The following is a 27,546-nucleotide window of genomic DNA, read 5'->3' as shown; positions in this document are numbered from 1 at the left end:
AGGATTTGTTTGTTTGACTTGTACGTGGGATTTTCACATATTCAAGGGTTAACTGTAGGCTGGGATATTTAAACACCTCCAACTGAGGTAAGCACACAACTTGTTTGTTCAGGTAAATAAGGAAGGAATTAGATATAATGGGCAAAGGAAGCTTTTCCTGAACACATTGCATTCCTAGTGTTCAGTTCAGCTGCGGGGCTATCCCTGGTACATAACTAGAGTTAGGTGCCTGTTATCTGAATGCATTTCTTTACATATTCAGCCCCTGCCACTGAGCTGCTCTGAACAGTCTGGTGGCCTGTAGGCATTCCACAACCTGTGGCAGATGCTTTGGGTTGTCTCTTCCACCCCAGGAGGTTTGATGTGTCTTTAAGTACATGGCCCTGTTGCGAATAGTCATTTGATTCTGATGCAAGAAGAAACATCAACCTCAGCTGTTTGGTTGCCTTAACCAAGTCCCCATCCTCTTTTCTTTGAGTCCTCCATGCCCAGTGGGGGCATTTCAGATTGACAAGAGCATTTTCCTTACAACTTTACTGGATCGATGCTGCCACTGATAGTTGACACTTCTCTGCTAACCTAAAGGGTAAGTGTGAACATTTTTAACCGATACATGTCAGAAGCAAGCCTCTCCACTCTTTCAAAAAACCCAATGCTATATCTCTGTCTGAAGTAATGTATATGTATGTCTTGTTCTAAGCGAGCTATGATTTTTAAGATTTTCCTTTTGGCTTCCCCTTACATGAACAGCCCATTCTTTGTCACCAGATGCCAGTTGGCTGAGTGTTTGCAATTTTTCTCTTCCTTGCAATCTAAGGGATTTTCAGCAACCTGAGAAAATACATAAGTTGTCCTGCAACTACTGTTTTGCTGATGCAACATAACTATGCCTTTGAAAATGTTCCCCAAGGTTAGTCATCCCTGTATTTGATCTGTGACAGCCATTCTACACATTAAACCATTGCTTGATGTTAAAGCCATCAAGCGCTGCATGCTTGTGCGTGGACTCGATTACTGTGCTTGTCCACCTGGCAACTTAGTGCATTCCTGGTTCGGTGCATGAACTCAAAACTAGAAGTATCAGAAGCCATACCAATGCTGGGGGTGGTGGCTGTGGGGGGAAGGAATACATTCCTGCACAAGAGATTTTTCTGCCATTTCCTGCCATTTCCTGCTGTGCTAGGTGCACTGACTTCAGCATTTCCACAGTGCACTGTGTAGATTACTGGGGTTCACGGCAGGAGCTCTGTGGCTTGGGAGGGTCAAATGTGCTGCATCTAAAGCAAAGCAGTGTAGTGTAGCATAGTGTTGATCTTATAAATAACTGGCATGTAACTATGATGACTGGTTGTTGGCATCCGTCTTGTCTCAAGAGAGAATGGAGTATACGGGGGGGGGGGGTTTGAAGTCAAACTGCTGTGTTAGCAGCACTGAAGTGACCTTCCTGGGGCACAAACCAGGGCAGTGTGTAGGGAAATCTTGGGCTGCCCAGACAAAAAGAACCCCCTCTTGTCCCCACTAATGTGGTCCAAAGGAAATCAGAGCAATACGCTTGGCACCAGCTTGCCTGCAGAAGTTGCTGGAAGGGGTCATCCAACCATCTTAGGAACTCCACTCTGGATTCGTGTAGGGTTATCTCTCGAAGATGTCTTGCAAACATTTAGGATCCGAGTTTTCCTTCTCCTAGATGGGCTACTTTCCCAAGTAGATGAGCCCCATCTATCCCTCACTCCCCTCTACAGCATATGCAAGAAACCCGCCTTCTTGGCCCCACAACTGGTCTCGTCCACTCAATCTGCTGGAGCTTGTCTTCGCATGCAGGGGAAGTCCCTAACTCACCAAGGGTTTAAGACCCATCTGTTACCCAAACCTCACCAGGTTTGGCTGACCAGTCAAAGCCGTTCCTGGAGTTTGGCTGCTGACAGCACCTAGGAGCCACAGGTGAGGGCTGAGTGCAGAGTAGGGACCAAAGGTGGACTAACTACCCCAGAAGGAGCACAATGTACTACTACTCCCCTAACACCCCACACGCTCCTCAACCTATTAACAATTCTAATGATTCACTGAAGTAGTTTTAAGTACATGTGAAACGGAATTCAGCAGCCGTGACTTAAAACTAATTTGGTGGTGATTGGTGGCCAACACGTAACTACAGAAGGCCATTCTGCATCTTTCATTCTTATCCCCCTCACCACAAACCAGTACGGTAGCCTCTTCAAGCTGCTCCCCTCAGTTCCCCTGCCCCAGGGCCAAAGGCAAATTGACATTATGTTGGTTTGTTTTTCCCCCTTTGTGGTTATGCTTGGTTAGTGAAACACAAATGACACCTCACCTGCCAAATCCCTTCACAACTATTTCTCAAAGATGCAGGATTCCTTGTCAGGCAAGCAACTTCCCAGGAGAGGGAAGAGGGATTTATAAGCAGGGGCTTCTCACCATTTTGAGGGGAACATCAAGCTCTGCTGCTCAGCTGGGACATGCTCAGGTTTGAGTCCTGCTGGTAGCCAGACCACTCCCCGCACTGTTCCCACCTGAGCAGTGGGAATGAATAGAGTTGCAGGTGGAGAGAGGGCAATCTGACCCTGGGACATGAAGACCTGTTCGCAAAGGAATAGGAACATCAAAGCCAGCTCAGAATAGGGGGCGCCATTACCCATGCATCTCTGCAGTGTCTCCAGGTAAACAGTTGCATGGATATTGGTTTTCCACTTACGCTTCTGTCCGATCTAAATGTGGATGGAAGAACTGACAACCTGATCTTTCCTCTTAACACCTAGTGACAATTTGTTGGAAATGGCTAATTTAGGGAATTTCCTTGGAGGGAGAGTGGTTGATGAACTGAGGATTAAGGATGAAGTGCTGGGGAGAGATAAAGGTGAGAATATATGAAAGGGTGCTCCCAGAAACTTTTGACTGCAACATCGCTCTTTGATTTATTAACAATAGAAAAAGATGTTTACTTCTTTCCAGGTAAGAACTCCATTTACTTTGTAGGCTTTATGTTAAGAATAAATTTGACACACTGCCAGTAAAAGCTTTTGTGGCACCAGAGCATTTCTCTCTTTTTCTCATTGGTGGGAAATGTTGGAGATCAGAGCTTAAATCCGTGAGCAGCCATGGTTACATTGAGTAGTTTTTCTCAACCACGTTCTTCATCTGTAAAATGGGCATCTTAATAAGGACTCCTCCATAAAGCATATTAGCAAAGAGAAGTCTGACAGAAGCATTCTGCATATTAAAAGCTCCTTTTAGAGGAAACATAACAGTGAGTAAGGGAGGACACAATTGGGTCAGTGAATAATCTTGTGTGTTACCCCATTCAGAGTTGTTGGGAGACAAAGTTGGAATTTGTATCAATACAATGTGGTTCTTCCTTATATTAGCACAGTACAGCACCATTTGCTGTCGAGGTGTCCTTATGTAATTTTGAGCATGAAGTATAATGTGCAATATAAAACACTGATGAACTGCAATTCGGTATAGTACAGTGAGACATTGCAATATGGTTTAGTGTAGTTCACACTGTATTGGTACTAGAATCAATATCAGGGTAAGCAACTGTCTGTTGCTGTCAAAACGAATGTGGCAAACATGTAGCAACTGCAGTTTGCACAAGTAGGATGCTCTGCACAATGATTAACATCTTCTGTGGCAGTGCTGTGGTGATCCATCCATTAGTTTATGGAGCTGAAGAGACATTAAATCTGGATTTTTTTTAAATAAAAAAACACAACCATTTGAGTCTTTGGTGAAGTATGAATAAGAATTCATAATCCAAGGTGCTCCAGCCTCTATCTTCTCCGTTTCCCACCTGCAAAATGGGGCCAATACTGCCACCTATCTTTAAAAGGTGAATGTTGAGGGAAAGTAGTGCAGTATATTAGTGGGAGGGATTCTCTCCATTGCTGAGCTGCCACAAGCTTATAAAATCCATTCTTGAAAGTTCTTTCAGGAATTGCAAGCAAATTGAACCTGAAGTATTGGCAAGGAAGCTAAGACATTAGGCCAGGGGTGGTTAACCTGTGGCTGCTGAACTTATCTTCCATTGTCCCTGACCATTGGTCATGTTAACTATGGCTGATGGGAGTTGTAGTTCAGCAACATCTGGAGGGCCATGGGTTAACCACCCTTGTGCTAGGCCAGGCATCCCCAAACTTCGGCCCTCCAGATGTTTTGGACTACAATTCCCATCTTCCCCGACCACTGGTCCTGTTAGCTAGGGATCATGGGAGTTGTAGGCCAAAACATCTGGAGGGCCGCAGTTTGGGGATGCCTGTGCTAGGCCAACAAAAGTATTGCATCTACCTAATTAACAAATCCACTTGCATGGTTGATAAGTGACTGCTGTGAAGTATTGGTTGCCTTGCCATCCGGAGAAGCAAATCAGATGTGGATGGCTTTCTATGTGACCCATGGAGGAGTGCTATTCCATCAGGCAGCAGACCTAGACCCCCAGGTTACAAATAGAACTCACTGAGCTTTCTCTGAAAAGGTGTGGATCAGAACCAGGGACAGTTCTCAAGGACGTCTGTGGCTCTGCTCTTGAAATATTGGGGTGGGTGGGGCAGATTGAATTAATCATTCTCTCTACATGGTGTCAAACAAAATTGTGAGAAATTCTGATCTGTGGTAGGCGCCATTCACAGTGACAATGAAATGACGCTTTCTTGCAGTGCAACATTTGGGTTGTGAGTTGAAGTTTTCAGACTCTTAGAAGTGCACAGGGTGGAAAATGTATCAGAATCGATGGATCGTTCTACTCACATCTCAGCACTGAATAATATTGGCCTATTGGCCTAGAAAATATTGAATTTGATAAAACAGTGGGAATATAATGAGATACAAAAATATCTCTGTGTTCCTAAATCTTTACACGCCATTGGCGTGAAGTAAATAAATAGCAGCAATTTTATTTTGGGAAGCTTTGCATTTGAAACCACCTGACAACCAAAACAATGTTCTCCTTTTTGATGTTGAGCCTGAGCTGAACCCAATCCTAAGAGGGTAAGCATAAGTCTTTTAAATTGACTGCCGAGTTAAGGGCAACCCACACCATCCTGACAATCCCAAACACTCGCTCTGGAAATCTAGTCCCATTAAAATGTCCTTGCAGAAATATGGACTTTCCAGAGATGATAACTAGGGATTTTGACAGCCTAGGCTGGCTATCTCCATTTCCCAGTTTCTTAACTTCACTTGGCTCTAGTGTAGCAAAGTATGTTTCATGACCAATTTGATAAGCCAATAAAAGGCATCTAATTGACTTCTTCTCCCCACCAGCTGGCTGGCAGGCAAAGCAAACAACCCAACCAGCTGAACTTTGATAACTTTTGTCTCTAAGTGCTTGGAACCCAGGTGGTTCTTCTACTTGGTTTGCTTTTCCTGTTGTGTAGTACCTAATGCCATAGTGTTGGAAGGTGCCCAGGCAGGGACCAAATCTGTCAGCTCCTTTCATCATATTAGAATGAGTTAGTAGGCATTCTTGATGATACTAATTCCAAGCACGGGCAGTGGGAACAGCCACACTCGTTCTGATGTTCTGATCAATGGGTTTCAATTGCTCAAGAAACAATGGTTAAATCTGGTATTAAGATATTAGGCCTGGTGGGAGGTAGGCTCTGTATCCTGCTGGAAGCAGCTGACAAAACGCTCTGGGGAAGGAAATGTGATAAAATATTGAGCTGAGAGTTTTGCCAAGTTGATGATTGACAGGGCTGCTATGCTGATCTGTCTATTGATCTAGATATGTTGTATACCCATGCATAGGCACCCTTGGCTCTCCAGATGTTTTGGAACTACAACTCCCATGATCCCTGATCACTGGCCCTGTTAGCTAGGGATCATGGGAGTTGTAGTTCCAAAACATCTGGAGAACGAAGGTTGCCTATGCCTGTTGTATACCTGAATGCAATTGAATCTGAGAACTGGTGTGTGCTGCATACAGAGGTACACATATACATGATTGTATATTCCCCCCTTAAAATGAAATTATCTCTTTGTAGGGAAAATTATCACATATGAAGAAGCCCTCAGAGTTCTGTAATCTGTGTGAGGAACCACCACCATTGGAACCCATAGGAAAGGTCTAGTCTGTAATCTCAACTCCATATTTGGACTGGTGAACATCAGTGGCAGGCAATGTGGTGCCTTCCAGATGTCGTGCACTACAACTCCCATCATCTCTAACCACTGACCATGGTGGCTGGGGCTGATGGGAATTGTAGTCCAACAATATCTGGAGGGTGCCAACACATTGACTATCTCTTTCCTAGCTGTGTGTAAAGTCAGAATCAAATTTTTGATTCCAGAGTCAAATTTTTAAGATCCCAGGGTGGGCTACAACAATTAAATACAACGTTAAAACAATTTAAAACAACTTATACTCCTAAAACTATCCATGCTTAAGTGTCAAATTCCAGGATAAAGAGATGCTTGAATAGTTTAAAGTTTGAATAGTTTTTAGCTATTGCTGTGACTTTCATTTATATTTTTGGATTTGCATTTGCTTTCTTATTCTGTCTTTATTTTTGAACGAGGTGCCCTGGAAGCACAGCTGCAGGGCAGTCTTAATTTTAAAAATAAAATAAAAGTAGACCTATGATCCTTTTTCAGGCTAGTCCAACTTCTCTGTTTCTCTCACATTGTAAAGACCACACACAGGCTTGCAGTCTGGATTAATTTTATTTACAGAGTCAGTATGTCATCTAAAGCGGTGTTCTCTAGACTGCTTTTACAGAAATAGAAGAAAAAATTAAAATACAATAAAAGCAAATCAGTAAAACAACAAAAAGCTGTATTAAAAAAAAAAGAGCAGCAGCGAGTTCGACATCACTGAAAGCAGAACCTAAAGTGTGACAGATGACAAGTGGGTGGAACAGTGCCCAGCTTTAGTTTAAATTAAGGTAAGAAAATCCCAAGAAACATCACCAGGTTTTGTGTCACCAAAAGACTGAAAATACAGATGTAGCACTCATATATGCTATCTGAGCTCCTTTCTCCTCTGCTATGGTATAAAGAGTGCTATCGATTTGCATATGTTTACTAAGAGCTCTGCTGTGGAATTCATCCTAAACCAACCTATTTGCCTGAAGAATTAAGTTTAATTAATAGGCTCATTGTCTAGAGCAGGCTTTATTCCCTGCTCTCAACATAGGTGAAGGTCAGCAGCAAAAAAGAACAGTTAGCCAAAGCTGGGTTCCATGATGACATTAGAAAATGTTGTCCAGACCTAAATGCAAATGGTTACTGAAAGTAAGATAGATTTAGACGCCAGACGAACAGAATTCAGAAGGAGATGGATAGATTGCTGAATGGGAATCCCAGGGCTCCAGAAGGGTCTTTGTGACCTGTGGTAGGCGGGGTGATTATTTACCTTTCTGAACAGGTCCAGAACGATAGTATTTTTAGACCTTCCTTTCTTCCATATAAGCAGGTAATGCTGGTAGCCAGGGCTCCATATTACCAACAGCCTCTGCTGAGCCCTTTTGGGTGAGGAGAGGCTTTGGTACACGTATCTATGCCTTCCAACCTTTATAATGGTCTAGTGCAGGCACCCCCAAACTTCGGCCCTCCAGATGTTTTGGACTACAATTCCCATCTTCCCCGACCTCTGGTCCTGTTAGCTAGGGATCATGGGAGTTGTAGGCCAAAACATCTGGAGGGCCGCAGTTTGGGGATGCCTGGTCTAGTGCTTAATCTGGTGCTGCCCTTGAAGAGAATATGGAAGTCTGAGTGGTGACATTAACCAACCTTTCAGAAGGTAAAATTAAAATTATTTGGTTTTCCAAAAACAGTTCATGTACTTCTTCATCAAACGTAGACTTACCAAGCTAAATGTTGGCCAGTAACAAAACTAATAGCATATTTGAATTCCTCACACTGAAAAACATATTTTTTTTAAACCCCTGACTGAAAAAATTTGCAAAAATTAAGTTTCATCCCCTAAAATGACATGCCCTATGGGGTGGGGAATTATATGGGTGCAATAGTCCACATTTAGCAATAGATTAAGACAGCCCACCCTTGAGCCTTCGAGTTTTGTTGATTCTGACCTGACTCACTCCCTGTGCCATTTCAAATCTGTTGCATGTCTTAAGGTGTGGCTCTGCCTTGCCAGGTGCCTGAGGGCCAAACTGCAAGTTATGCAAATAATGTGACGTGTGATCGTTTTTGACTTGTGAAATAGGTGTGGTGAAAGAGGCAGCCAGGATTGGGACCAAACTTCTCAGGGAAGAGGGGTAGCCCATTATTCCTGTGCTACAACCACCCACCCTAAGGCTGCTGTTTTTATTGACACAATATTTATTTGGTGCATTTATAGCCTGCCTTTCTTCCATCACGGAAGGGGGTTACATGTGATTCCTGGGCAGTCTCCAATCCAGGCACTGGCTCTAGCTTTACAAGTCATATGGACTACAAATGTGTTTTGAAATCAAAGTTGTGATTCTCAGGGTGTTGAATTCTGCAAACCCCATGTCAGTACCAAACTCCATGTTGATGCAATTCCATTGCAAAATGGGCCATGGGAGTCTGTCAAGCAGAGCCCGGCTATGCCAAGATTGCATTAAGCCAGGTAATTTTGGCACATGTTAAGCCATAGTTTCCTTTCCTTTGAGATAATTTGATATACAAAATTTGAGCCCAAACCCCAAAATTGCTAATCAACATGGTTTGTTTTGGACTACAATTCCCATCTTCCACGACCACTGGTCCTGTTAGCTAGGGATCATGGGAGTTGTAGGCCAAAACATCTGGAGGGCCGCAGTTTGGGGATGCCTGTGTTAAAGGGTTTAGCTTTAGTCTCAAGCTCTCTCCAAGGTGCTGGGGCTGAAAATGAGGAACCACTGTTTGCTTAAGCCCCAATCAATTAGACTGTCTCTGCCTTTGAAAAATTAATAAGAGCACTGAGAAGAAATAAAACTCCAGTGGCTACCTGTAGCATGGAGCTGCAGATTCAAAGCGCATTGGGTCCTTCTTAAATATTTGAAATGAATTATAATGATGTAGGAAACGTGGGCTCAAGTGTGTAGAAAAGTGAGGTGATAGAGGGGAAATGTTTGAGAAGATAAATAATAGAAATATGAAACAGAGACCAGTTACCGAACATTTAATGAGCTTTGGGGAGAAAATTAAGGAGAGTGATTTTTTTTTAACCACTAGGTTAAAAAGGTTCACTGGTGGAAAAAAAGAGGGTGAAATTGCAGTGTGGATGTATATAATGTGCCTAAAGAAGCAAGGAGCTCAGATTCCTAGTTAGAATCATGGAAAGAAGGAAGAACTTCGTAACTGATCAAAAGCTGTGGATTTGATGTTTTAATTAAGGGATGGAAAGAGGATCGTGAGAGGAAAAACTAGCTTTCCTTTCCTTTCTTTGTACAGTTGCTATTTCCCTGGCTTGCTGTCGCAGTGAATCCACTTCTTTTTTAGAGCAGCTTCTCCATGTAAACAGTTCCCCACCTATCCCATAAACATAAAGGCAGCAGGTAGCCTCTGTGCCAAAGCCAGAGAAAGCCAAACAAAGGTCCCCACCCTTAAAGTACAGCACATTTTGTCAGAAGATCACTCGGGCCTTTTGCTTCCACAGTCTAAGGCAGCCTTCGTCAACCTGTGCCCACCAGCAGTGCTAGATATATCCCATGGGAGTTGTAGTCCACAACATCAACCATGGCCTGCAGGTTCCTAGAAGTCAAGTCTGAAATGTTTGATGGTGCCTCTTTGGGACCTTGGTGTGTGTTTTGCCTCTGGTCTGGCAAGCTGTGGAGCAGGGAAGTCTGGGCAGAACAGACAGGAGTGCAGTTCCAGCTCTGTGCTGCAACCAAGCCAGCAAGCCCTAGTATCCAGGGATGCCATAAGCTACCAGCTGCTTGGGATATTCACAGGTGTCGTAAGTTGGCTACCGTTACTTTAAAGCAGCCTTCACCAACCTCTTGCCCTCCGGACATTGTTGGACCACAACTCCCATCAGTGTGCTGGCTGGGGCTGATGGGAGTTGTAGTCCAGCAACATATGGAAGGCAGCAGGTTGGTGAAGACTGCTTTAGAGCAGGGTTGGGGGGGGGAGGGACTTTTACAGGCCAAGGGTCACATTATCAGTGGAGAATAATTATCAGAGTTCAAGGGCCCATTCCAGCCAGGCAAAAGTACACAAGGAAGGTGTGAAGCAGGCCCAGGGAAGAGGCCCATGGGTCAGCTTGAGAAGTCTGGAGAGGGGTGCATTTAGGGCATAGGGCGCCCCACCCCTGCTGTAGAGAATGAGGTTCATCCCTTCCACCTGACAAGAAACGAGGTTTCAGTGGTCTGAAATATAAATATTGTTGTTCCACTAGCCCAGGCATCCCCAAACTTCGGCCCTCCAGATGTTTTGAACTACAATTCCAGATGTTTTTAACTACTGGTCCTCTTAGCTAGGGATCATGGGAGTTGTAGGCCAAAACATCTGGAGGGGCGCAGTTTGGGGATGCCTGCACTAGCCCCATCCATCCCATACAAGGCAGGTGGGGAACACTGCAGAAACAAACTACATCTGGCATAAGAAGCCAGGCACAAGCCCTGCAGATTAGGTGGCAATTGGGATGTGCTACCAAGAGTGGGGTGTGCAATTGGGAAAGTAATTCTGCAACACCCCACATAAAACCTAGTAACTTTTACATGTAGAATGCAAGCGTCTTTTCTGTGTCAGTGTGCACTGCTTGAAATGCTGATGGGAAGGTGGTGATGTCTGGTCCCATGTTTTCCCGACCAGGACGTGGAGAGCCTGCGCATGCAGGCGACAGGGAGAGGCCAAAAGGCAGCTGCAGCTCTGCTGACGTCAAGCCATCAAAATGCCTGGCATGCTATCTACTTCATTATCTCCTTTGCTTGTGGTCTAGGCAGGAGTATGATCTAATCCCACTTCCAAGCAACCCCCCACCGTCATAATTCGGCAGAGGGCTTCCAATAAAGGGCCTTGCAAGCTGTTACCAGATTCTCTTTTGTGTCGGAAGCCACATGGGGGCTGGATTTAGGGCTGATTTCTCGGGGCCTTAATTTAATCCAGAGCAAATAAACTACCGGTAGAGGTTTGGAGCTGGGCAACATCTCTATGGGTAACCTAGAGGCAGAAGCACTCTGTGGGGATTCCTAGTATCAGAAGCATTATTCCCACCTGCTCCCCAAAAGCAGTTTTCTGAACAGCTAGTGTTGTCCCTGACCTGTGGAGAGTCAGACTTCACAGTATTTAACAGGAAAAGATCCATGGCCTTTGCGGGATAAAATAATTACATGGTTGAAGGGGCAAAAATATGACCCTACCTATATCATATTTTGCCTTATGCAACCTGCATAATCTATTCACAGATCAACCCACAGAATGCAGTCTGTTTGAAAACCAATGTAATCTGAGGAAATTCTATAGGAATATCTTTCCTGAGTTAGATACAGCCTTTCAGTCTTGTGCTCAGCCTCTGATAGAGACTATAGGCAGGATCCACCTAACTGGCCCCATCAGTGGAAGCCCTGCACAATGACTTCCACTTGTGCTGTGGGGTTTTCCCTGCTCTTCTCCCTCTGTGTGCCCCCACACCTCAAAAAATGGCTGCGGGGGAAGGGGATCAGGAAGATCCCCAAAACAGCACACAGGGGAGGAGAGGAGGTATCATTCTGCCTGGCAAGCTGGAGTGCTTGCAGAAGACGGGATGATTCAAGTGTGATGTACTTGAGAGAACTTAGTCCCTTGAGTCCCTTATTAGTCTTCTAGTGATGATGAGGATGTTTATTTGTTGCAACATTTGTGAGCAATTGTACCTGTTCCCATGTGAATGCAGCAGAGACATCCATTTTGGTTTGGTTTGGTTAGTTTTTGGTTTATTAAATACAGTTATATATTACAATTATACATTTTTGTTATTTAAACTATAAATTTCACGAAATTATGGTTTTTTCTCGAAGTGACACACCACCCGAGTTATGCTCGTTTTTTGGCGAATTTTGACACACCAAGCTCAAAAGGTTGCCCATCACTGCGTCTAGTTAAAACATTCAGGTAGCAAGTAATGGGGAAAGAAAGAACTGCCTGAGCCCCTGGAGAGCTCCTACCAACCAGAGTAGTAACACTGGGCTAAATGTACAGGTTAAACTCAGAAAATTAGAATATCGTCGAAAAGTGCATTTATTTCAGTAATGCAACTTAAAAGGTGAAACCAATATGTGAGATAGATGCATGACATGCAAAGCAAGATACATCAAGCCTTTATTTGTTGTAATTGTAATTATTTGTCGTTAGGCGGGTCAATTATAAATGGAATGTAATTAATGAAATGTAATAGCGATGTTTATTTTTGTATTATTGTAACTATTTGTTTTATTACTGTGGAATTACCAAAAGAAAGCATTTGTAAAAAGAAAAAAGAAAAGAAAAAATAAGTTGAATTACTGAAATAAATGCACTTTTCGACAATATTCTAATTTTCCAAGTTTCACCTATAGAATAAATGGTATAATGCAGCTTCCTATGTGGCTAAATATATTATCAGCAGTTTGTATTTTCACCGGGAGCTCTCCAAAGGTCACAGTCTTCTATTTTAATGGAAGCCTTTGAGTTGAACAATTCCTTGAGCATCTGTGCCTGATTTGTCAGCACTGTGTTTGAATTACCTGCCCATTAGAAATTACTCTGTGCCAGCAAGTCTGAGTTGAAACCAACTTGTACTGCCTGTGCAAGGAAGGAACGGACTGCTTGCTTTGCTTAGGTTAAGTTGTTCTTTTATTTGCTTTTTCTGCAAAAAGAGCCAAACTTTCACAGATCTACGACAGAGATACGGCTTTTGAAATGCCAGCCTTTTACATTGTGCTTTGATTAGTACAAGCACCATTCCAGTTTTTTTTTTAAAAAAATGATCAAATGCTAAAGTTTTCTTAGAATCATAGAATCATAGAGTTGGAAGAGACCACAAGGGCCATCCAGTCCAACCCCCTGCCAAGCAGGAAACACCATCAAAGCACTCTTGACATATGGCTGTCAAGCCTCTGCTTAAAGACCTCCAAAGAAGGAGACTCCACCACACTCCTTGGTAGCAAATTCCACTGCCGAACAGCTCTTACTGTCAGGAAGTTCTTCCTAATGTTTAGGTGGAATCTTCTTTCTTGAAGTTTGAATCCATTGCTCCGTGTCCGCTTCTTGAAATCTTTTTTTTTTTTAGCTATGGGTATTAATTTCAGCTACAATTATAATTTTCCAATTATAGCATGCAATGTAAGAGATAGGATTTAATAGTGATCAAAGGAGGTCAGCAACTCATGCAGTTATTTATTATTTTCATTTTAAAGAGCTCCACAGTTCATGTGTTTGTGTCACCGCTGGAAAACCATTTTACCTCCTCAGTGCCCCACTATCTAAATCTGTAACATATCTTGTCTTTAGCTGTAGCTGTGCAGATCCACATGCGTTTTTAATATCACTTAATTATCCCTCCCAGAGATAATTAGGAAATATCTGCAGCTGTAACATTAGAGATGTTGTTGGACCACTCTGTGTGATAAGTAGCAGGAACCTGCATGCCTGGTTTGCTTTCAGAACAAATCAAACAGTAAGATACCCTCTTCCACTTGTCTTTCATTGGCCACTAATGGGTCTCTGGCTTGCAGCAAGTGGTGACATTTAATTATATCTTATTTACAATATAGTATTCATGTTGGGGAGCAAATATGGGTCCAGCCCTTGGGCAGAAACCTGCTAGAAACAGCAGTACGGAAATGAATTTTTTTGGCACACTGAAGTGAGCAAAGATAGTAACGTACTGTACAGAACACTTCTGCAAATAAAACCCTTACACAAAGGGCACCTTTATTTGGCTCAAAGAAGGCTGCAGCAAGCTGGAGAGATTCCTTTGGTGCTGTTTTTAAATGTGAGCTGTGATTCCCAGGAATCGGAAAGGTGGCCCAAAATGCTATACCCAAATGCCCAGATGCTATATAAGTCATGGCATGAAGGCAATGAACCAGTGCTCTTCCTCATACCAATATTCCTACCTCTCTAACAATAAAGCCATTCATCCTTATTTTGCTGACATGAAATTGATAATAGTTTCTGGTTGGCATGGGGTGGTTGAAAAATTGTGGCTTGATAGTTTGAACTCATGTTTTACTCGTTTTTAGCAGCCCTGTGTTCTGCTTAGAAATGACAGGGATTAAAAGCAGTATACACATTGTTGGCTTTAATACAAACAAATAAAATTAATGTATGCTACTTTTGTTCGGATCATTGCTATATGATTGGGTTTGCTCATTGCTGGGCTCACTGAGTGACAATTTCTGAAATGCCGCATGAAAATTCTAGAGTTCCTTGACAGAGAGTATAGGTAGTACAATTTGAGGACGGGGAGGGTTGTGTGGCAATACCAATAAAAAGAAGAGGCCTTGTAAAGCTATAGACTCCAGACACATTTGGATATCCTAGCCTCAACAGAAGCCTTTTAACCACACTCTCATTTCAGAGTGATTCTTTCCCCTCCCACCTTTAAAGCCTCAGGGAACAGTCAGGATTTCTGTTTGGTTTGTGACAGTTCCCAAGGTTGCCATGGAAATCCAGCAGGCTCATCCCTTTCTGTGTTGAGGCCAGGCCTCCCTGTACCAAAGACAGATGGGTGCGATGTTTTAAAGCACAGATTAAAATAAAAGAAAGTTCATTCAGGTCATGATTTCAGGGCTGAAATGTTTGTGGATATATAATCCATCGGATGTCACCTGTCTCCCTGGGTTCATGGTGAACTTGTGTATGGGACAGTTCTTTGAGGGAGATTGTGCCAGGCCAAATGTGGATGCTGCAGTGACTGAGATTTAGGAGATTTGGGTTCCATTATCTCTGCTGCCATGCACTTTATATAAGATTCTGGTTTGTTTAGCTAGTCTCAGATTTGCACTTCTAATATTTGAAAGATACTTGTCTGTGCCAAGCGTGCCTCAGGGCATGCCCATTCTGCCCTCTCACCAAAACCTTGATTCTTGGAACTTAGTGCATGTTTATTTGGAAATAAATAGCCTGTTTCAGGTAGGTGTGTTTAGGTTCAAAGTCAAACTCTAGCTTCCCCTATGTGCATCCACTCTGGCCAGAAGAAGACAGTATGAGACTCTGGTCTCTGTACCATTTGAGCATCCAAGCTTTGCTTGCAGGGCTGTCAGCTGTGTGTTACACCCCACTGGCATTTTAAAATGTTAGTTTAGCCACAGTTCTAGTCGCTGGGCAATTTAAGATGTGTAAATGTTCACATAAGCAGGAGTTTCCCTTCATCTGGGTGAAGAAGACACCACAGATTTTGTTTTGACCCCTAAACATGTAAAGGTTCACATGGGCATGCCCCAGCCCCTCTGTCAATAGCATTTTACATGATCACACCTGATTTCTCTTTTAAACACACACACACACACACACACACACACGTCAATAAACTACTAAGATGCTTAGAAAGTTGAGGTAATTTTAATCTGTTTTAGTTCTTTAATTGTTGTATGTTTTAAAGTAGGATTGCAATTGTTTCTTGATTTTAATGTTTTATCCTTTGTAAACTGCTTTGAGGGCTTTTTCTTTTTAACAATCAAGCAGTCTATAAATTTTATGAAACAAACAAACAAATTGTAAGGAAGCCTCCCCACTGGAGTAGATTTGAATACATAGAAATAAGCTGGCTCTGCAACAAAGGTGCTCCTTTGAGAGGCAACGTGCAGACTAAGGGTGACAAACAGGAATACGGACGCAAGTTTATCATACCATAAAACAAAATAAAACACCAGACTGAACTTTCAAACTCCAGCACCAAATGTGGTTTGAGCCCATCTATGATTTTTTTTTTTGCCATGTGTTGACAAGTACCCTTTGATGGGTTCGGCATCTTAAAGGTTTTGGTCCCTCCTCTCTCACCCTCAGGAAAGTAGAAAGAGATTTTCTGTTGCTCACCATAAAGATATTATCTGATCCTGACCATGGGCAACTCTCTCTTCTGCATTTGATTATCCCTTTGCCCTTACTGACAGAATTCCTTCCCCTGCCCTCTTATTGCCAAATGACCCAGAAGGGAAGTTGCCTGGGCTCATGAAGAGCTATTTAACCTATTTTCATCTAGAGGTCTCTTTGGCCACAGAGTGACTCTTTGGTGGTTTCTTTCCTGTTAACAGGCTTAGCTCTCCTCCATTGTGCCTGATCACTGGGCAGAAATGCAGAAATTACTGTCAAACCATCCCTTCTAACTGGCGTGTGGGTTTCTATGCCCCACCCTTTCTTCCTTCTCCCTCTCTTCGATGACAGATCTGGAGACAAACCTGTGTAGAGTAATGGGCAGTGCTGACCAAGGTTTGACTGCTCTGCCGCGCAGCCGGGTCACCCTTCAAGATCCTTTGCTGTATTCTGGTCTCGAGAAACTGCCTGTTGCCCAAGACCCTGACAGCCAGAGTTGGAGGTCCCTTGACAGTCCTAGCCCTCCTGCCACACCCGAGCAAACCCTCCCCACCTTCTGCTTGCAGTACTTTGATATGCTCTACCCAGACGACAGCAACTGGGTTCCGAAGGGTCTGGGCGAAAGCCAGCAGCCCAGCAGCCAAGGCGGCAGGGCAGAAGTACCTAAAGAACCCGAGCAGTGCCCTATCATTGACAGTCAAGGTTTGAGCCTTACACCTGATATGGACTACCAAGCCAGTCTTCACTTGGAAGAACACTCCCTGGAGCAAGTGCAGAGTATGGTGGTGGGTGAAGTGCTCAAGGACATTGAAACAGCTTGCAAGCTTCTCAATATTGCTGCAGGTGAGTACCTAGAGAGCACCCTCTTCTTTTACTGTTTGGGAGGCCTATCTAGGAAGGCCTATTAGCCCACCGAGGGGAAATGTTTACGCAGCAGAGGGCGATGGTGTGGCTCCTGCTGAGTTGATTTCTATGCAATGACGGAAATTCATAGGCAGAAGTCAATATTGCTTGCTTAACATTAGCGGGTCCCATGCTAGTCGCAGACCAGTGCTGATGTTGCCTGTGAAAGGTACCATGTACTGTATGCTGATGGTGCAATGTGGCTATTGGAAAGAGTTGCCACAGTGGGCATGAGTCAAAACTGCATTGGGGTTGGCATGAGAATGTACTGAATAGGCCCTTCCCTCAGTGGCAGACTTTGGGGGTCTCAAATTTCACTGGCGCCCTGCCTCTTGCCTTCCGGTATAGTTGTGACGCCCCCTGCAGTTGCACTGGCCACACTTCCCTGAATCTGCCTCAGCTTTTCTACCTCCTTGCTTTCAACCTCTGTAACAAGGGGGCCTGAAAGCATTCTTCATGTGATATGGAGCGTCTCCACCCCCATCGTTCTGCCCGGACACTGAGGTCCAGTGCCAAGGGCCTTCTGGCGGTTCCCTCACTACGAGAAGCCAAGCTATAGGGAACCAGGCAGAGGGCCTTCTCAATAGTGGCACCCGCCCTGTGGAACGCCCTCCCACCAGCAGGGGCATTGCTAGCCGCTTTGGCACCCGAGGCGTCAAAGCGGGGGCACCCCCGGGGGCGGGGCACCACTCCGCAGTGTCGTGATGTCACAATGCGTGGGTGTGGCGCCCCTCGCTGGCCCGCCCCTCGCCTCTGTCCAGGGAGAGAGCATGCATTGCTGAGCAAGCCCTGCAGCGCCTAGTGAGGTTTTCACCGGGCGGCTGCCGGGACCGGCTTGCTCCCTCGGCCAATGCATGCTCTCCCTGGATGGAGTCGAGGGGCAGGCCAGCGAGGGGCGTCACAAGCGTTGCCTCACTAGCCCACCCCTCAACTACACCCAGGGAGAGCGCGCGGCAGCAGGAAGGAAGAGCGCGTATCGGCTGAGGCAGCAAGCTGGTCCCGGCAGCCGCCCAGCGAAGACCTTGCTAGGCGCTGCAGGGGCTTGCTCAGCCAATGCGCTCTCTCCCTGCTGCGGCACACGCTCTCCCTGGACGGAGGCGAGGGGCGGGCCAGCGAGGGGTGTCACGTCACCCGCAAGCATGACGCCACCTTGCATGCGTTTTGGGGTGGGGCACGCCGTGCACAGGGGCGGGGTGTGTGTTTGGGGGCGGGGTGCGTGTTTTGGGGCGGGGTGGGCAGCCTTGATGGCGCCCCTGGGATCGCGCCACTCGTGGTGGCCCGCCCCCATCACCCTTATCTTCCTACGCCCCTGCCCACCAGATGTCAAAGAGAAAAACAACTACCAGACTTTTAGAAAACATCTGAAGGCAGCCCTGTTTAGGGAAGCTTTGAATGTTTAATAGATTATTGCATTTTAATGTTCTGTTCTGTTGGAAACTGCTCAGAGTGGCTGGGGAAACTCAGCCTGATGGGCAGGGTATAAATAAATAAATAAATAAATAAATAAATAAATATTATTATTATTATTATTATTATTATTATTATTATTATTATTATTATATTGTGTAGAATAGCCTATGCAGGACCCGCTCTGTTTAATACAGTGGTTGTGAATAATAATAATAATAATAATAATAATAATAATAATAATAATAGTTTCCTCAGCCACTCTGGGCAGGTTCCAGGACATATAAAGCGTCAAACATTAAAAACTTCCCAATAGTGAGCTGCCTTCACATGTCTTCTAAAAGTTGTGTACTTCTTTATCTCGACATTGGATGTCAAATTCTAAACACTAAGAATTTATGATCTAAAATATTCTGTGACCCACCCCACCCCCAATTCTGCAAAATATGCAGGATCTCATTTCCTGTTTGATTCTGCGGTTTGTTTTTAAAACAGAAAGAACAGGGATTCATCCATGCTTCTGATTACAGTTAGCTGCAGAGGGGAATGTAGTTTCACACTATGAAAAACTACAAGCTCAAAAAGCTTGGGCCAAGGGGAAAGATACTGGGCTGGTCCAACAGTTTGGTGTCTCCTGAAATGGGTGCTGTCAACTGGAAAAAACATGAAGCAAGATGGGGTTTGTATTCATTAACCATTCGGGATAAACCCTTCGAGACCTTATGAAGCCACAGGCTTATTATGCAGCAGCATGGCTTCCTTCCCCTTCCCCTTGATTCGTCAATGTCCCCTCCCTCCATATGAGGAGGATCAGAGAAGTCTCTGAGAATGGATGTGAGAATGTTTATCAGAATATTGTGCCCCATATCTGCTGAGTGTGCTATTCTAGGCACCAGTGTCTTGGTACTTTTCCCACTTGCCCTGGAATTAGCATTGTTGTTCACCCACATAGAACTCCTGAGTGACTTGCAGAAGACTTCTTTGATTTTGTTTCCTGCTGTCTTGGAGGTATAAGGAAAGACATTAGAGCTGGCACCACACATTATGACATGAATACACCATTACAACTATCAGTACTGATTTTTTGTCTTTACTTCTACCACCCCAGTGGCTCTTGAACTGTGGTTCTTCTTCTCAATTTGATTCAAAGGCGGTTTAGGAGAAAATGCATCAAAATGCAATGTTTTGTAAGAAACAACAGGATAGATATTGATTGTGGCTAACACATGTATGCAATTTCCCCAAACCGGTAGTGGAAGTAGTGTCATCTGTGTATGTAGCCTGGGTCTCTGTCTGATATAAACAAATGCTATACCATGAAAAATGGCAGCTTGGAGATCACACACTGGCATCAGAGGTATTTGCTGGAGATTTTTTAAAAAACCATACAGCAAAAGTTGTAACAGAAGGCATGGGATAAAGAACTCTCTGTCACTATGCATTGGCAAATGAGGCAATTTGACTTTTTGTAGATTTTTTTTTAAAGCAGAATGATCATTTTGTTTCATATTCTTTCAGTGTGAGACACGGAGAATGTGTTTATATTTTATTCTCATGGTTCAATTCCTTATTATGTCATTGGCATATTAGTAGTGTCCCACAGGAACACTCCAAAATGTGTTAGGTCTGGAATAAATTTCATTTCAAGCATGGGGAGTTTCCCCACACATATACCTTTGAGAGTTGTGGACAAACCAGAACATGGGGAAACTCTCCCCTGCTAATGCTGGCCCTCTGGAATGCTTTGTGCATTTTCTTTGTTGATGAATTATACTTAAGACAATACAAACTATTTTTTTAAAAAATATATCTCTTTGTTTCCCTTATAGACCCAGCAGATTGGAGTCCAGGAAATGTCCAGAAGTGGATCTTGTGGACAGAACACCAATACAGGCTCCCCCAGATTGGGAAATCATTCCAGGATCTCGGTGGGAAGGACCTGTGTGCCATGTCTGAGGAGCAGTTCCGTCAGCGATCCCCAGCATGTGGGGATGTCTTGCATGCTCATCTGGACATCTGGAAGTCAGGTATCTAGAGACTGAGCTGGGGAAAATATTACAGCTAAAAAGCAGAACTTTTTTTTAAAAAAAACCTCTTAGCAATCTCCTATTGCTACCTGGGAAATTATTCCTGCAAACCAATGCTGCCTTTACAGGGAAAGGGAAATAATTTATGTTGATGGAACTTTTTATACCATTGGCTTATGGCCATGTTCACTGAAATTGTGCCAGCATTCAGCCTGATGGAACAGCAAGTCTTTCGGTTCAATTAATTCTGTGTTAGGCAATCAATAGTGGAAATGATGTAGGGTGGATAGGCCTGTCACACAGCAGGGAACTGGGGTTTTCCAAATCTATGAGCAAGTGGTTTCCTTGAGATCCTCGAGTGTGGGGAAACTGGGCCCATCAGAGTGCAATGGCCAGACCACTGGACCATCCTGTGACATTTGTGCTTGCTTTCCAGCTGCCTGGATGAAGGAGAAAGCTGCCCCTGGAGAGATGCATTACTGTGGTGAGCTCACCCTTTCCGCATGTAACCAAAGCAAGCAGTAAATGAATGAATGAATGAATGAATGAATGGTGTAGGGAGGAGAGTAGAAACAGCTGGGAAGCGATTGGGGTGCAGATAAAGAGGTTCAGGAAACCAAGTGGTGTTTTTAGCCACTAAACAAATGAATTGCAGTACGACTTGTAGCAGATGCCAGTTTCTGTTCTGCTTATTCTGTTGTCTTCTTGCTGTTGGGCAAAAAGAGGAAATGTATACCTCCATTCTTTTGGGGTGATTTTTAAAATTAGAATTAAAATAGTTGTACCCCACCTTTCCACAAAAGTGCTCAAGGCAGCTTATAAACATGTGACTGGAGTTGTAGGCCAAAGTATCCAGAGGGCACCAGGAAGGGAAGGCTGTTCTACAGTCTAGGTAGATGTAAGAAGAGCATGCTGGATCAGGCCAGTGACCCATTAGTTCAGCATCCTGTTCTCACAGTGACTGACCAGATGTCTGTGGGAAACCAGCAAGCTAGATTCGAGCACAAGAGCCCTCTCCCTTTCTGTAGTTTCAGAAGCAACTGGTATAGTGGAACCTCGGTTTTCAAATATAATCCGTTCCGGAAGTCCGTTCCACTTCTGAAACGTTCGAAAACTGAGGATCAAAGGGCTGTCAGAAAGTTCAATGGGGAAAATTGAGAAATGCACCTCGGAAGCTGTTCGACTTCTGAGGTGCATTTGGAAATGGAAGCATTCACTTCCAGTTTTTCAGCATTCAGTTTCCGAAACATTCGGCAGCCCAGACGTTCAAAAACCAAGATTTGACTGTATTCAGAAGCATGGTTGCCACCAACTATAGAGGCGTCTAGCCATCATGGCTTGTAGCCATCAATAGCCATCCCCTCTATAAATTTGTCTATTCCTCTTTCCAAGCTATCCAAGTTAGTGCCCATCACTGCTTCCTGTGGGAGTGAGATAGATAGATAGATAGATAGATAGATAGATAGATAGATAGATAGATAGATAGATAGATAGATATGCCGCCCACCTAACTGGGTTATCCCAGTCACTCTGGGTGGCTTCCAACCAATTAAAACACAGTAAGACAACAAACATTAAAAACTTCCCTATACAGGGCTGCCTTTAGATGTCTTCTAAAAGTCAAATAGTTTAACTATGTGCTGTGTGAATAAGTACTTTTAAAAACCTGTCCTGAATCTTCCAACACTGCAACAACAGAGAAGGCTCTCTCTTGTATCTCGGCTAAATGTAGCTGAGGTGTTAGTAGGATGGAAAGCAGAGCCTTTACCTTTGGGTATTTATGGGCAGACAGGCTGATACGGGAGGAGGTGATCATTTGGACAGCTTGATTCTAAGCCATGTAGTGCTTTAAATGTATCAATCAGCATTTTGAATTCATTATGGAAATAAACAGGAAGCCAGTGTAGCTCTTGCGAAAGGAGTCACTTGCTCCCAACCATTAGCCCCAGTCACAGGGCTAGCTGCCTGCCACATTCTCTATTGGGTGAAATTGCTGGGCATTTTTCAAAGGCAGCCCTGTGCTAAATGCATTGTAGGAATCTAATCTGCCCTCTCTAGGAATGGGTATAGCTGGCACATCAGCCCAAGCTGGGCAAAAGCATTCTTGGCCATGGTAATTTGGGTTTTCTGATCATTAACTGGGTCTGGTTCTTTCTTACTATAGGAAGTGAAGAGAACTGGACAGACAGTGAGGTGGACTCATCCTGCTCTGGCCAACCCATTCACCTATGGCAATTTCTGAAAGAGCTTCTTCTGAAACCCCATAACTATGGACGTTTCATTCGCTGGCTTAATAAGGAAAAAGGTGAGTGTTGTTGATTCCTTCTTGAAATTTCAGTGCCACCTCCTGACTTAGGGGCATAAGCCTTCATCTCCAGGTTTAATTCATGCAATCATAAACTCAGAGATATTTTTATGGTGGTAGTTCTAATGTCCAGGCATATTAAACCATTGGCGTGAAAACTCTGACCTCCATTGCTCATGATTCATATATGTAAGGTTACTATTGTGCCTCTCCATATCTAAGTGATATGTGACCTATTGCCATGAAGCTCTCTTGCAGTATTTGGTGCTTATGAGGTCATTGAAAGCTTCTTTTCTGCTGCTGCTTATTTATTTAAAAGTATTTTTTGAAGCCCATGCTGCAGCTAAAAAGTCCTCGAATACCACTTACAGATCACTGAAAAAGACAGCCCTATACTCGGGCTTAGAGTCTAAACAGATACGACACTAAAGAAAAATAGATTGGAAGGGAGGAGGAAATATGCAAACTCAGCTACAAGATCTGTCTCTGACCAACATCTGATGTGGCAGCTGGAGCCAGGGTTAGAGAAGTATGGGGCTGATAATAATAATAATTATTATTAATGAGTGATTGTTTTTATATCCTGCATACATGTCATAATGAGCTCAGAATGGAATCCTGCCAAGCTCTTAGGTTCAAGTCCTTATAATAACCAGCTGGGGCGGAAAAGCTCAGGGGGAGTAGGTGCCAAAAGACATGGGTCTCTCAATCACACCAACAGAGTTTTGCCTCCTTTACTACAGCCTGATGCTAATGGCTGTCTGTTAAACAAACTATATTTTCAATTAGACACTCTTCCGATTCAAAATATTGTTACAGTGCCTGGAAGTTGATTACGGTTAGATTGCAAATAGATTTGGGTGAAAACAAATGCTTTAATTGGCCTTGCTGCTTCTCATATTTACTTTCTAGGTATATTCAAGATCGAAGATTCCGCCCAGGTGGCTCGTTTATGGGGAATCCGGAAGAACCGGCCTGCTATGAACTATGACAAGCTGAGTCGCTCCATCCGGCAATATTATAAGAAGGGGATCATCAGGAAACCAGACATCTCCCAACGCCTGGTCTACCAGTTTGTACACCCTGTCTGAAGAACAAATTCAGAAACACGGACTACATTATGAGCTGGAGGACTTCTGGAAGCATGGTACCCCTTAACCTCTGCAACATAACAATTTTAAAATGCAGATGAAGTCAGGGGTTGGACAAGGGGCAGGAGCCCATTGGATTTGTCTGCTGAACTTCCAAATAATCATGAGACCCCTGTTTGTTACTTGAGAACAGGGAAACAAATAAACTATTATTGTCAAAGTAAAACAGCAAAGAGAAGTAATTGCTGTGAAATGTATGAAGTATGTATGCTTCATTTTGGGGTTCACAGGTTTGCATATAGGAAATTTTTCCTTTCCGTACATTTATCTAAACATATTATCTATACAGTATCTCTATATATCCAGCTGCATGCTTATGGGAAGTCAAGAGGAGGAGGAAGGGTAACAGTACAGAGAGACTCGACTAACCAGCAGGTGTTGCTTCCTTTCCATTGAAGTCATTGGTAGAATATGGTAGGCATAAAAGCAAAGGGTGGGGTTTGTTTGTTTGTTGCAACTTTGCTAAATGCAAACTAGGGAGCAAATCTCTCAAAGTCGCTCATAAACGAGTCAGATCTTGCAATAAATGCATTTGGGAAGGACCTTATAGCCTAATAATCAGTGCTGTATTGTTCCATATTCTGTCATGCTACAGTGCAAACTTCTAAGTTGTCTGAATGCCCCAATTCTGCTGTTTTTCTCTTTGACATCTGATGGGAGGGCGTTCCACAGGGCGGGCGCCACTACCGAGAAGGCCCTCTGCCTGGTTCCCTGCAACTTGTCTTCTCGCAATGAGGGAACCGCCAGAAGGCCCTCGGTACTGGACCTCAGTGTCCGGGCAGAACGATGGGGGTGGAGACGCTCCTTCAGGTATACTGGACCGAGGCCATTTAGGGCTTTAAAGGTCAGCACCAACACTGTGCTCGGAAACGTACTGGGAGCCAATGTAGATCTTTCAAGACCAGTGTTACGTGGTCTCGGCGGCCGCTCCCAGTCACCAGTCTAGCTGCCGCATTCTGGATTAGCTGTAGTTTCCAGGTCACTTTCAAAGGTAGCCCCATGTAGAGCGCATTGCAGTAGTCCAAGCGGGAGATAACTCTACTATTAAGAAGAGAGTATAATCCTATCTCAAGGGAACCGCTCAGAAAGTCTACCCAAGTATGGTATTAATGGGCCAGCCACTTTCTCATATAGTCAATGCATAAGAATGGTGACTGTTTGGGGTATTGTTAGGAGAAGGACAGAGTCACCCATTCCCAGTGTGTGAATGAGCCTGGATTGAGAGGAAAGACAATAGGATCGTGTACAGTCCTTTTCTGGCAGAGCTCATGCTGACCCAAGGTTAGAACACTGTGGCACCTGCCTGCTTACAGGGGCCAACTGGCTTAGCATTTGGGTAAAGCTTAGCTGAGAAAAGCAGTGCTGCCACTAGGATCTCATGGTGCTGCTGGCAGTAATATAAGGCGGTGTGATGCTGATCCCTGGGGGATGGCAAGCATCCCAAGAACGGACAAAGCCGTAGGGCCTTTGCTGTTGACTTTCTGAAAATATGATGCTGGCTTTTTGTTTTTGTTTTTTTTGTTGCGGTTCAGGAACTAATGCTGGGAATTAGAGAGCAGCTCCCAGTCTCACAGGGTGGCTTTCCATGAATCACTCTCTTGTCACTCAGATGCTCTCAGTTCCCTGCCTGCAAAATCGCCTGTGCCAAATTAAGCCAACTGTGCGCACTTTGTAACTCTGATGGATGGACAGCAGCAAGGCAAAGATGGACGTGCCATGCACACTATTCACCTCTCACTGCCAAGTGAGAGGTTGTGGGGGAATAGTTGCATGTGTGTGGTCCTTCCTCTACCCCACACTAAGAATTCTTCTGTTTCACTTGCAGACATCCTGGCAAAATCACCAGACCTTGTTGAAAAAAATCTGTCAGGGCCACCAAAGAATAGAAGAAAGACTGAGGTTCCTCTTAATACCACAGAACATATACAACATTGGGACTTGTGTAATAAATGGGCACAAGGGTACCAGAATAAATGGGTACAAGGGTACCAGAATGGGTTCAAGGGAATCTGTTTACTGTACTGAATAATGCATAGTAGCTTAAATTACCTTTGTGTGTGTGTGTGTTCAGAATATTAGTGCAAATTATTAGTTTGTGTAGACAGTCTTTGAAGTCAAGTGCCTTCTCAAGGTGCAAGACCAATTCTTTGCCAAATGTTATTTGAAACTGCCTGACCAAATTGTTGCAGTTGTCACCCACCTTTCTGGAAGGGCTCCTGCGCCTTTTAAGAGCTGCACAACAGACAGCAATTAAAAAGGTCAAGTTGCACCCTTGCTAATTCATCTCAGAGTTAGCCCAGTCATTTCATTCACAGAATTCTCTTCACATTGGTTTGAGACACAGCAAACCCACCTTAATTTTCCGTGGGCTTGGGTGGAGGGGACAAGTCTTCATTTTAGCAGTGGCCTCATATAGTTGCCTCAGAGTTTGATATTCAGGTTTTCAGAACAGGACGAGTTAATTCAGTTCACTATGGAGCAGAAGTCAGTATGAGTTGGCTCTGAAGGATGCCGAGTGACTCTCCCACAACTGTAAGTCGCTGAGCCACAATAGTAGGTGAGTAATGGGGCTTGTCAAAGAATCATTTTGGGGGATGAGTGCAAGAGTCTGGGTTGCCCTTGTCAGTGGGGTTCTCTGCAAATTGTTTTGAGCCTACTTTGCAAAATCGAGGGTGCAGCTTTCCACCACTCCTATGATCTTTAATGTGCATTTTGTTCAGCCTTTGACTAATTTGTGTTCAAAATGATTTTCTTTTACATTTGTGTGTCTTGACAGCTCATAGCTTAAATGGAGGATTTAGAGACAAAGGTCTTTATGAAATTACTAACCCATATAAAAAATACATACTTAAAAACCAATTTCCAATAGCTGTAATGGCAACTGCCTTTTCTTTGCCTTTGTGGACAAATTAATATTTGATTAGCAGGTGGGATCTTTTTATAGAAATCAAACAATCAAACGTGCCCATTTTGGGTGGTATTCACTATGTTTGATTCAGAGAACTCCCACTGAAATTAATGGATTGAACATAGCCATATTTATTCATTTCATCAGGCCTATTGCATATAAGTTGAATGCCACGCTTAATTTCTTTATAGTGGAGGTACAGTATACAATATAGATGTTGCTGCCGTTTGTAAAATGGAAATGTACAGATTGGGAGAGTCAACCACATCCTTGCAGTGCATAATGGGAGGAGAGCAAGCAAGCATCTGGCAAAAAAAATAGCTGCAGGCAATTATGATAAATGCTTAAAGAAGATGGAACTGTGTCGTTATTGTGTGGCATAACAAAAGCACCTTCTTTCCTCACCACATTGCAATAAATTATGATGCTTGTAGCAGAAGAGGTTGGTGGTGGTGATTTATTTTAGAGTGTGCAAGGGGGTTGTTGCTTCTTGAGGATATGCGTCTATTCATGTGGGCACTATGGGTCCTAAGGACGTACAGTACCTGTTGGGAGTGTAAATACCTAGCTGTAGCACAGTGCTGAGGAAAGACATCACTAGGTAATAGTTGCTTCCTGGAAGATAAGTGCTCTAAAAATAAAATGTTAAACAAAACTCAGATTGCCTAATGTGCTCTGTCAGTTAATGCAGCTGTGAAATCTGCATGTGATAAAGGGCTCCTGTACCTTTAACAGCAGATACAGCTTTGCCCATCCTATAGCACTTGAGGAACCCAACTCCACCTGCTGAATTCCTGCTAGAGGTATCTGTTAAAGGCACAGGAGCACTATTTTCTGTTGCATGTTGTCAACCCATGTTGAGTTTCCGTTTCCTGTGTCATAAAACCTGAACCCTCCTTAGAATCTCTGCCAACAGCAACAAAG

General features: G+C 43.8%; 1 protein-coding gene across 3 annotated transcripts; it reads left to right on the top strand.

Annotated features, from left to right (window-relative positions):
- The first annotated feature begins 185 nt into the window (after positions 1 to 185).
- SPDEF (SAM pointed domain containing ETS transcription factor) lies at positions 186 to 27,546 on the top strand. 3 transcript variants are annotated; one of them, XM_035123942.2, is made up of 6 exons: positions 186 to 586; positions 16,273 to 16,764; positions 20,061 to 20,258; positions 20,695 to 20,742; positions 22,423 to 22,563; positions 23,476 to 27,546. In XM_035123942.2, exons 2-6 carry the CDS (start codon positions 16,299 to 16,301, stop codon positions 23,652 to 23,654), a joined length of 1,032 nt encoding a protein of 343 aa, XP_034979833.1. In that variant the 5' UTR covers positions 186 to 586; positions 16,273 to 16,298; the 3' UTR covers positions 23,655 to 27,546. The 3 variants fall into 3 exon arrangements, with proteins under 3 accessions (XP_034979833.1, XP_060133018.1, XP_060133017.1); XM_060277035.1 differs by lacking the exon at positions 186 to 586 and adding an exon at positions 2,597 to 2,678; XM_060277034.1 differs by lacking the exon at positions 186 to 586 and adding an exon at positions 2,685 to 2,970.

The sequence above is a fragment of the Zootoca vivipara genome, chromosome 7 (assembly GCF_963506605.1).
Source record: "Zootoca vivipara chromosome 7, rZooViv1.1, whole genome shotgun sequence".
NCBI classification, from domain to species: Eukaryota; Metazoa; Chordata; class Lepidosauria; order Squamata; family Lacertidae; genus Zootoca; species Zootoca vivipara.
Note: the sequence above shows the minus strand (reverse complement) of the source record. Positions and strands in the feature narration are given on the sequence as shown.